Source organism: Cyclopterus lumpus, chromosome 25 (genome assembly GCF_009769545.1).
Source record: "Cyclopterus lumpus isolate fCycLum1 chromosome 25, fCycLum1.pri, whole genome shotgun sequence".
Classification (NCBI taxonomy): Eukaryota; Metazoa; Chordata; class Actinopteri; order Perciformes; family Cyclopteridae; genus Cyclopterus; species Cyclopterus lumpus.
The window spans coordinates 574,917-586,991 of record NC_046990.1 but is presented as its reverse complement, the minus strand read 5'-3'; the positions used below and the strand labels follow the sequence as shown (position 1 = coordinate 586,991).

The following is a 12,075-nucleotide window of genomic DNA, read 5'->3' as shown; positions in this document are numbered from 1 at the left end:
CACTCATGCATCTTTGCTGCCCGCAAAGGGAACTAGAAAATACATTATATTTGATGGAATATTAGAAATGCATAACGTCAGGTGTTAGATCTTTAAGCTCTTTTCTCCGCCTCCTTCCAGACCTTAAAGACAGGCCTGACGATGGTAGGTAAAGTTGTCACCCAGTTGGCCGGCACACTACCAGCAGGCACTCCGGATGAGGAGGGCACGCCTCACAGTGTGAGTCGCCGCAGCCCCCACTCCCCCGGCGTGGTGACCATCATTGACACACACAGTGTTGGCGAAGGACAGGTCAGTCAAATGTTTCTGCTTTTGTTTGGGTTATTGTTTTAATAAGTGGAGTAGCAACTCTCACGCAACCTGTGCAGTATAATAATCTCATGTGGTATTTAACACATTCATTTCTTCCAAAATCGTAATAATTGAAATGAGTCCGCTGCTGCCGCCTCATACTTGTGTGCTGAGTCCAAGCATTAGATGGTAGTGGCACACACTAATTCAAGATATTTGTGTGTGAAGTAGTCCTTTAATTTCTCTAATTCTTCTTCAAATAAGGGGACATTGTTCTTCCATTTTTTTTCTCCTTCAAAAGCTTCATCCAAAAGTCCAACAATGACGTTCTTATTCAATTTAGATTGGCCCTAAATTAAAATATCACTAAGTAATATGTAATGCACAACTATTAGAGTAAAACAAGCATTCCAGTTCAAATGTAGTTTGTCAAGGGTCATCCTTTCAGGGTTCTACATCGCCGAGTCAAGAAGGGGACGCCTCCACTTAGAGGGAGGCAGTGCTCGGTGAAACTGGTTCTGCCTCACACCTCAAACCACTTCCCAGCCAGCCAGGACCCCCACCAGTGTTTACACACAGAGCCATCACATCCACAGAGGAAGCCGTCTCCACTGCCCTCACTCCAATAACACCTACATCAGAATGAGGTTTGGGGATTTCAGCTCAGTCTTCAACACAGACTCCCCCATGAAACTGGTAAACTAGCACACTGGGCTGGAGTTCCTCACTCTGTGACAGACCAGACAGTCTGGATTGGCCAACTCACCTCCTCCACTCTAGTGATGAACACCGGAGCCCCCCAGGGCTGTGTGCTCAGCCCCCTCCTGTTCCTGCTGTACACCACGTGAAGTTTGTGGGCGACACATCGGTCGGAGTACGAACAACCATGAGACTTCAAATAGAAAGGACATCAAGGAGCTGACACACACACACACACACACACACACACACACACACACACACACACCCCTGTCGACATCAATGGAGCTGATGAACAGTTTTAGGTTCCTGGGAATCAGCATCACAGTGAACCTGACATGGTCATCAGGCGTCTCCATCCTGGTCAACAAAAAATGAAAGATCAGAAACAGCTGTATTTCTCAAGAAAACTGCCGAATGCAAAGATCCCGTGCCAAGTTCATGTTAACTTCTACAGGCGAGCAATAGCAAGCATCCTGGCAACATGACAAACTGGCATGGGCTGTGGCACCAATTTGTTGTTGGCCTGTTGCCTCTCTCTTGTCATGTGTGACCCAGGTAAACATGGTGGGAAACAGGTCTTTCTTTTCCTCTGGCGTGGAAACATTGGCTCCATTCACCCTGCCCGCTGAAAGGTGTGACTTTGATTTGCTGCATATTTTAACAGCCACACTTTTAGCCACGGCCCTGGGAGGAGAGACGCTCTGTAAACAGTCAGCTGATGGTCTGCAGCCTCCGAGGAAGCCCGAGGCTGAGCGCGCGTCAGATGAGGTCCTAACATTCAATTTAGACATTTGTGTAGCGGATTTGGGGGATGACGTTTCTAGCCATCATAATTTTGCACCAAAATATTGTTGTCAGAAGGGGGGCCTTAAAAAACATAATGCATTATCACACATATGATGATGTAAGCAAACACTGAAATATCCTAAAATCATCCGCAGCAGCAAAAACACCTTTTGTCCATTGTGGACGCAGCTTTCTGCTGAAGATGAGGAGGCTGCGTTGTACTCACCGTTTGTGTGACATGTGCAGGACTTCTGTTTTTGTATTCAGGGTCCAGCTTATTAAATTAGTGCTTTGAAAGTTTGCCTTTTCAACTTTTTTCAATTGCCATTATTATATATTACCAAATATGACCACTTTGAAAAGGAGTCATCCAAGAAATAAATAAAAAGATATAGTAAATCAAATCTGCCCAATAGTTCTGATCATTTGTTGTTCATAGAGTTCTTATTGAGAGCTGCATGTTAAGGCCTTTACACACCGTGGGCCTTTGTTTCATCTGATTCATCTGCTAATTATTTACTGCTGTCTGTCATGAGTACCTTCACACAGAAAGTGAAGGTACTCATGACAAAAGCTTTTCGGAACAAGGTCGATTCGACCATTTCCATGAATGAAGGCATAACCCCTTCATGCTGTGTGGATCAGACTTATTCAACATGTGCAGTGTACAAAAGGGAGCATACAACCCTCTTTCTGCTCTTAACATATAAAGTACGTTCCATAACTGTTTCCCCGAGGGAACTCCGAGGCACCTAGAGAATTTCACCTTTTGGAAACTTAATAACATAGTTTACAGTAGCTGAGGCTACACAACCATTTAGCTCAGACTGACAGATGCCGCTCTAACTGGTAAGATCCTGGTAGCTGCAAATGTATCCAGCACTTTATTAAAAAAGCATGGCAACTCTAGCAAATATGAATTGCTACATTTGGATGCATTGCCCTCAATCACATTATTCACGTGCCCGCCTCCACCTGCAGGTGGAATACACACTTCCTGTCTGACAGGAAGCTCTGCGTTCTGTCCCCTGTGCTCTTCTCCCTGTGCACCAACAGCTGCACCTCCAGCCACCAGTCCGCTAAGCGCCTGAGGTTCATGGACGCTGGACGCTCTTAAGTGTAGACTGTTGTGGGTTTTCAAGAGTGCAGCTCCGTCTAAATAACAGACACATTGAACATGCTCTTGTATTATTTGTGTGTTTATCAAAAGCTATTAGAAATATGTCTTTATACTATTGCACTGTGTATTGTTATACACCAAGACACCAAGTCAGATTCCTTGTTCTGAAATGCATGGCTCTGACCCTGGTTATGGTTTGAACCATGCCAGTTGCCTTCAACAGGATCTCCCTCTCACATGTAAAGAACTGCTAAAAGCTTTTATCCCCTTAACCATGATTAATCACACTGCAGTAGCTGTCACATTTTTAATGAGGCGTGTTCGCATACACAGTACAGTTTGTCAGGGATGTAGCCCCCCCACACACACGCATTCACTGCCTTCTCCAGCTCCCTCTTCCACATGGACTGTAGCCGCCCTGTAGCCCGTGTTGTCTTATAAGCTGGACCTAAGCCTTCAGAAGCAGGCCTGCACTCTGTCACCAGCCGACACACTGTAACTGTACACTGGCCATAAACACTGACGAGGCCTGGCCAGCAGGGGCAGAAGAGTGAGGACCGGAGGGGGAAAGGAGGACGACGGCAAGGCGGGCAGGACGGAGTGAATCATGATGGTGTTATTTATGGCCAAAAGGAACGGTAAAGGACAGAGACGGGTCCCTGTGTCCGCGTGGCAGTCCTGGATGCTGCCATGTAACACACAGGCACACACTCTCCTGTGTAATGGGCCTGCTCCTCTGGAGGACACGCTGGCTTCAAAGGGCTCCAGCAGGATTCCCTCAGAACAACACTGTCTGCCTGCATCGTAATAAAAGTGATCTGCTTCATGTCACCAGCCTCTTTCTTTCTGTGTATTCTCCCCTCCCCTTTTCCTTTTTTTTGTTCTCCCCCTGCTTATGTTTTTGCTTGTAGTCTGAGACGAAAGCCCTTTAGTTTTTTGTTATATTTAAAATGCCCTGACATTGTTAATGCAACACTGTGGCCAAATGCAACCCCGTGTATATACGCTCCCTCTCTCTCACGCGCACGCACTCGTGCACAAAGTGTCTGGTCTTATTTCTAATCTCTCTTCGTGACTAAAGGGATTTTCTGCCAGCTCCCGGTCTCGGCTCAGCCTTTGTTAGATTCGTCCCAGTCTCGACAACGGAGATTTAGGAGCAGCCTCGAGTTGTGCAAAGTGACTTCATTTCATTTTCTGAGGCAGCTTTCAGAAGTAGCAAGCCAAACCCAGATTTGACGCTAGTTGCTGCCTGTTTATGGGAAAAACCCGGCCGCCGTCATGGAGTATTGTCATAGCCACATGTAAAAAGCCACATTATGCCCAAAGTCAATTTGTCCATTGTCTTGTCTGTTGTTGGGCCATATGCCGTCCACACTGGTATCCATACAGCCTCTGAAGCACCAGCACTGATACAATACAGCTCTGATGCTCTGAGTCCTCACTTCTTTGATGCAGCACAGAGAGGACGGTTTATTGTCCATCAGGTAATAATAATAATGTATCCTTTATTGGGTCAATTCTTCTCTGCATTGTACCCCTCCTTAAGGAGCAGTGGGCTGCAGTGAAGCCCGGGGAGCAACTGGAGGTTCAGTGCCTTGCTCAAGGACACTTCAACATGAACTCTGGGGAGAGCGGGGATGGAACCGGGGACCTTGTGTTTGGGGGACGACCGCTCTCCCCATGAGCTACGGATATATGCTAATTAGTTGTTCTATCCACAAGAGGGCAATGACACGTTCAGGAAGGAGCTGTGATGATACCAGACCAACATGTGAAGAGAAACCCTTGAGCAGGGGAAAGTCCCGCTCTGGGTTCAATGTTCTTATTGTTAGAAACTGATTGTGTGTGTGTGTGTGTGTGTGTGTGTGTGTGTGTGTGTGTTCTCCAGGTCTTGGTGAGTGAGGACTCGGTTGGAGAAGGAGTGGTGGCTCACTTCCCAGCTCATGACAAACCCATATCCTGTATGCAATTCAACCCCAGTGGTAAGACACACTTTGTACTTGCGCACACATTTATTTTTGAGGAAAGAGCCGGAGCGGTCTGTGCAAGTTCAGAAGGCATAGAAAGCAGGGGAGAGATTACACTTCCATCCAAGTGTAACATGGTGTGTGATTGGCTCACATGAGGCCTCATCTGGTTATCCAGGGCCAACTCACCCAAAGGCATCCATAGTGTGTGTATTTATACTGTGCTATACACAGTGAACATGTGTTTAACTTGAGTTTCCACAACACATGCCTTACACAAACCTTAAGTGGTGGATGCTGATGTCTTTGTACATAAATCTCCTTCCAACCTCCCTGTGTGACGAGTTTCAGTAATACAAAACGTTCAAACAGGACCAGCTCCAAATCTACAAAATCAGCCTATAAAAAAAAAAGAAGAACATCTGAAACGATTGCATGAGAGTCTATGGAGCAGAGCCAGATCGTGGTTGGACCCTGGCTACGATTGGCTAGTCTGCTTTCGAGGGGCGGGACTTAGGAAAGGGTCTACTGGAAGGTTTTCTTCAAGCATTTCTGCAGTTTCTATTAAACTGATCTGTCATTCAATAGAAATGCAGCTACTCAAGTGATAACTGGTCACTTGAGACAGTTGGAAAAATAGATATTATTATTACTTAAAGATACTTTTTCACAATGTACTCTAAAGGGAATGAAATCAAATGTTACACTCCTTTGTCACCGTAGTGTTTTACTCTCAACATAAAGGGACAGTAGGTGCTTTGTAAGTGTGAACAGGCGACCTTGTCAGTCTGTGCGTGAGCTTGTGTTTGTTACTCCTGTGTGTGTGTGTGTGTGTGTGTGCGTGTGTGCGTGTGTGTGTGTGTGTGTGTGTGTGTGTGTGTGTGTGTGTGTGTGTGTGTGTGTGTGTGTGTGCGTGTGTGCGAGCGAATGTGCAGTTAATAAAGGAGCCGCTGAGCGATGACTCTCACCCCATGACCTCCAGGCCCCAAGAATCCTTCACTTACCTAGACTTCTGACTAAACTCAGCAGCTCTGTCTGAGCTGGATCAGGATGATATTGCAGACCAAGGCAGACGGGACATGGCTGTCAAGAGCCCACCTAGTCCCACCTTCACCTCCCCAGAAATCACACACAGAAGACAACCCAGCTCAGTTCATCTAATGGCACAATTACCCGCTTTTAAAGGACAGCGACGAGAGAGCCGTGTTGTAGGCGGGTCGAGGCGGCCGGTCATAGTTTGAATGTCTTTCATACCGATACCTTGAATTCAACTGCAACACCACACATTGATACTTTGTGTCAATGAAAGCCTCATAGCCTGATAAGTAGACCCACTATGTTCCTATAAAGACGACCGCTCATGTCTCTGCTCTTTGGAAGAAAAGCATTTGTTGAAAGCAAAACCAAAATGTTGGTTATGGACTCTACCACCCCACCAAATATTCATCAGTTGCTGATCCAAACAACGATTGTCCATTTTCAAAATTCAGATGATCCAAGCTTCACATTGGAGGAGTGAGTCATATATTAGATCCACCGCACCAGCTAACCAGTTGGGCACACACACACACACACACACACACGGTCTCATTTTACAGCACACACACAATGGGAGAGACGTCGTCCTCAGCTCAGGTAGACATAACTTCACGATCTCTTTACTAACAAAGTGTTTTGGAGTTGTTTGCTGCCGAACGGCTCGCACAGTCGCTTTGAAGCTGGTGAATCCCTCTTAGCGTGATGTGTTGCAGATCCAGTCATTAACCCAAACAGTCGGAGCCGCCAACGCTGCAGTGGCTTTCACAAACATTTGATAAGTGACCAGCTGTTGCCAAACCAGCCGACACGAGTTGTAGGAAACATTAGTGGAGAAGCGGTGCCAGCGGGAGCCGGTAAAGCTGAATTTGTGCAGCGCGAACTGTAAATTACAGTCAGCACATGTTTTGAACGCGGAGTAAATCATGTCCACAGCGTTCCTAACAAACCGCCCAGTTTGTTGTGGACGTGAACACTAACGCACGAGTAACCAGCGGCGTGGATGAAGCATGGCCAAAATCACTGCCACTAACCCGTGAGCAAAACGGGTCACTTCTTTCTACCTTCATATCGAAGATAGCTTCCTACAGAACTGCAGCCTCAGCATAGCACAACACAGTAGATGTGTCAGTGTTGGTGACCCTCAACTTCAAAACTCCAAACACACTTTTAATCTGTCATTCACTCTAAAGCGCTAATACATGTAAACATTACAACTGAAAACGGCACCAAAAATAGCCAAATATACACAGATTCACCCCTTCTATTCCTATTTCAGTCGGGGCATGTCATGAGATGAGGACGGTCTTCACACATGTGTAGAAACTCCACTTTTACACTGTTGTGATTGCATGACTCGTTTCATCACTGTTTATTCTTTTATTACTTTTCATCTTTGAGCGGCCTGCTGTGCATTGTCCCATAATTAGAGGCTTCTTAATTTGACCAGAGCCCCCAAACCTGAGTGACGTGTTCACTCTAACTCTTTCCAAGCATTTAGGGGAAGTGGCTTTTTACTGAACTACCTTGCTGGGCCTTCTGAGGCGAGCTCAACATGGCCGAAACAAGAAATATATAGATTTAGCAGGAAACAATGATGTGTCTCAAACGGAGCATGGAAAGCGCTGAAGTTTTGGCCGGGAAGAGTTATGTAAGAAACCCCAGAGGCCTGTGTGTGTTGGAGGCTCTACAGAGGGCGGGCGGCGGCCGCCAGCTCTTGGTGTGCCGGCTGGCGCTTTGCGGCCCTTCGGTCGATCTGTGGATCTATTCCTAGTGGTGTAATTAGAGGGACGCAGATGAAGTGCAGTGGCGAGGCGCTCTCTTTAACAGCTGCAATGTGTGTGTGCTTGTTTTCTTTCACGTCTCGTCCTCTTCACCCGTCCTTAACGATCCTTGACTTGATTATTAGGTACGATGCCAAGGTCAAAATACACTGGCGTTGGGATGGCGGAGTCACCGTCCAACAACTTGTGCTTTACTTTTGAGTGTGACTGGCACTAGATGGAGTGATTGATCTACATGCAGTGCTGGGGAGGTATTCAGACCATTTGCATGGTCAAAGTAGAATATTCAGAAGTTTTAGGCCTACATTTAAAACGTTACTAAAAATGTACTTTGGTATCAAAAGCATATTCATTATGAAGAACAGCTAATTTTAGAGCTAATCTGTATATATATATATATATATATATATATATATATATATATATATATATATATATATATATATATGCATAATTACTGATGTTTTGAGAATAAATGAGCTAACTTGCTCTGATGTTGTTTCTTACATTAGTGTATTTATTCTGTGGATGTTGAATATGTTGGCAGGAAGAGGGTTGAACACGTACCATTGAGTACTTGGGTATTGTTGGGCGTTCCACATGCATTGAACTGAGCAAGTGGGTTCTGCTGCTGCCTGTGCTTAGGCCATGAATGACTGGTATGTGTGTACATGTGTGTATATATATATATATTAGTATTTAAACTAGATGCAGTGTACTTCCACCCTGGTGCTGTGCAGAATCTATCGCCTTTACCCTCTTCCTTCTCATAGTCTGCCAAGGAGTGAGAAGTTGATTTCTGTGCAGCCGTTCAACTGTTCTGAATATGGAAGTTGCGGATACCCCATCAAAGCCAGGAGTAATGGCAGATGAATCAAGACTGAATCTCTCTCCACACGGAACTGTCCCATAAACCATACCCCTGGTTTAGCAACAGGACGGTCTAATGAATAGCCTGGCCCGCCGAGCCTGAACACTGAGGCAGCTGTGCCGTGAAGGCAGCTCTCCATGGTGTAATAACTCTGTCTCTCCATCCTACTGATGTGTGAAAGAAACCAGGCCGTCGGCGAAAACCCCCTGGACCCACATGCTGAACACGAGGGGGAATTCCCACTCGCAGCAGCTTCGCTCGGCCACACATTTCTAGCTACACATTTAGCATGGATTGAGTTGTGTCTTCACACCAAGATAGTAATTAGCACTCGCAGCCGGCTCTGACGTGATTTACTCCAGCTACTCTGCAGGGCTCTGTCACTACTTGGCTGGAATAGCACAGGCACACTTCCTCCCCCTCTGAATTGTTCTTCGCCTGTTTTAACAGGGATCACACGTTTTGAGTGACAGTCTGTGTTAAAGAAGATGTCAAAGTCAGGGCTGGTACCTCAGCTGATACCGTTCAGGCCGTGTTGAGGGCCATGTGGAGGCAATAGTGGGCTCTGAGTTTTGTTGTGAGCGCATTTAAACCCATGTGTTGGCCATTACTTATTTTTGCTGTCAGCATTAACATAGTCAATATTAAATAGTTCTGCAGTACGGAGCAGATGAATGACTTTGAGAACTCTGAGATGAGGCACAACAGTCCTTTTCCCTGCTGCTTTTTAACTGTTTAAATCTGAACATCTGGAAGATGGCCTGTCCTGTACAGAATAGGCTTCATGGACACATATTGGTGAAATGTTGCATTGAATAAACTTTAGTCATTTTTTATTTTATTTTTATTTAGTTCATACCGTTGCTGTCTAACTCATGAAGGCCACTTTATCGATGAAATGTCAGAAATGCCAGCTGCTCATGAAAAGGCAACGATGCGTGTGCCTTAATCCAAAAGGTGATAATCTCCGTCCAATGAGAGCGAGAAACACTAAAGAAACACATTTCCACAAAGAAAGCCACTGTGTAACAAAGTGGAGAAAACGTGAATGTAAAATAAAGACTAGAATTCATCTGGAAAAAGAAGGTGGTTGCATGACCGGAGCTGGCTGACTGTGACTCAGGGCCTGGGGAAGGCTTGAGAGACCCCCCCAGCTCCCCCCGTGCCCAACAGCCCAGCCGTGTGGAGTCATTCACACACGCGGGAACACGCAGCTCATTTGTAACTTTCTTACCGTATGTGTGTGTAGGTGGTTGGCTCTGTGGAGGTGAGGCGAGTTGCAACTTTGTAGCGGCTGCAGCGGCCATGCAAAGGAGTGACGGTGAGCTGCACTCAATGTCTTGGTTTGCATTCACAATGTGGACCAATTTGATTGAGCTTTTGATTTGGAAACGCTTCCAGTGTCCCACAAGGCTTGTGATGTTTATCACACCCCAAAATAAAAAGGGTTGGATAGAACGAATAACTAGCTGACTACATAAACAGTGAATACAAGCAGTAAGACCAGTAGCCAATAGAATCAAGAGTTCCTCCCCAACGCCGTCCTGAGCGGCGGTTGTAGCATAGTGGTACATTTCAACCTTACTATTTATAAAATGAGTACAATATTATGAATACAATATTTCCTTACAAGCAGACGTATCTGTAGCTCTGCCATAATAAACAATACTTCATGCCGGTGAGGAACAATAAAGTATTAGTCAAGTATTGCAGCCGACGTGAGAAGATGGTCCGTTTCCGCTCTGGAGGTCGAGCACTACGATCTTGTTGCCACTGATTCTGTCCTCTGGCCTCCTGCCGTTGACGGAGGACGTGGTGCTTGGTGGAGCTTTTACTCTTCTGTCCTCATCAAACACTCCATTTTCAGACTGGACAGAACAAGTCCTGAAGGTCTTATTGAACACACTGTTGACTAAAACAGAGTAGAATACATGTCACATTGTCCAATAGTGTTTGTGGCCGCACGGCGGACCAGGCTTTTATTCGAAGCAGGCTAATATTAGAGAGGCCAGTATTTCTACTGTGCTACTACTACCACGATGCTCTCTCCTATGTACATATCCATATCTCTGCCTCAGTAAACGGTATTGCATGCTGGTGAGGAAACAAACTGACGTCACACCCAGGTCTCGACTGAAGAAGCATTCAACAATACTCCATAAAATGAATAAAACTGATTAAATTAAATCAAATTAACCTTTTAAATGTGTTGCAGACACAATATAAAGTGTTTGCAGTTATGTTATCGACATATGGAGGAAGTAGAAGCAATTAACTGCATGTTAAAGCCCCAATGCTTTTCCACAAGGCACTAGCCTAAATCACAGGAATAACACATGAATGTTATTGTTGTCTTCTTGTCTCACATGCAGCTCCCCTCCGTTTCTTTCCTCTTTGATCAATGGACAATCGAAGCACTGTGAAATCTTCCCTACGACCGGTGGCTGTGAATGTTTAAAGGGATTTCATTCGTTAACAGAACGGAACACAACTCTGAAAAGTTTAAGAGACCATGTAAATGCAAGGGGCTTACATGTCCAGCCTCAATGTCTGCCTGTTTGCTCAGAAAGGGGATTAGTTGCTGATCACAGTTCCACATTCTTCATCAGGAGATTGTGCACGGGAGCAATTTGTTTTGGGGCTTTTTAAACGTGGCATCAAGAGAGGCCTGGTGTTAAAGTTCTCCCTAAGCTGCTGTGAGAACATGTTGGTCCCATGTTGGGACAAAGCCAACGTATTAGGATGCACCGGGAATTTAGATTAGTGGCAGTACATCGGGCTTGTGGGCTCTGGTGGGTGAAGTCTTGCAGGTGAAGTTCCTTCAGTTCTGCAGCCCGTTCCTCCGGAGTTCTACCCATTGGACGGCCTTCAGGCGGAAGGCTCCTCTTTTAAACAGATCCAGCAGGAAGTGTGCACATATGTAAATGCACCATAAAACAGACTTAAGTTGTGTGTTTTCCACTTAAGGTGATGAAAGAACAGGCCTGGAGCGCTGCCTTCAGAACAGTCACGCTTTGTGAGCTTGACCGCTACGGTGCCAGTCCCTTGTGTGTCGGCGCAACTTAAAAGTCCGCTTTAAAAGAGCCGGCGTTGCAGCATAGTAATACCAAACTAATGGCAGCTTCTCAGCTAGGTTAGCCACACACACACACACCTTGTTTCGTATCTATTAATATCTAAGTGCTTACAGGTGGTCTGCCTGTGAAGCGCATAGAAAAACACAACCCTCGGTTTCAGCCCACTGTACATCAAATGAACCGTGAGCACCTCTTCTCCTCTGTTGTTTTCTCTGTTTCTTTGCTGCCTTTACACTCCCTCCATCCCATACCCCCCCTCCGTTCCTCTCTGGCCTCCTTTCCTGCCCGTTTCTTCCTCTATTGAAGGAAGACTGAATACGTTTTAAGGGACTTAAAAGATATTTTGAGAAACAACCCCACCTTCCCTCTTCTGTGAGGGACTGTGTCCGTATTCACGTTACTTTTGACCATTTTCATACCCAAAACAAATGTCCAGAGCAGG

The 12,075-nt window shown here is 45.7% G+C and overlaps 1 protein-coding gene across 4 annotated transcripts in view; it reads left to right on the top strand.

Moving 5' to 3' along the window:
• The window catches only part of bcas3 (BCAS3 microtubule associated cell migration factor), a 304,020-nt gene that overhangs the window by 36,709 nt on the left and 255,236 nt on the right, over positions 1-12,075 (top strand). For all 4 annotated transcript variants that reach the window (XM_034528788.1, XM_034528786.1, XM_034528787.1 and 1 more), the window contains exons 12-13: positions 121-291; positions 4,788-4,881. In XM_034528788.1, the coding sequence (XP_034384679.1) occupies positions 121-291; positions 4,788-4,881 (265 nt within the window). The remainder of the gene's footprint in view (positions 1-120; positions 292-4,787; positions 4,882-12,075) is intronic.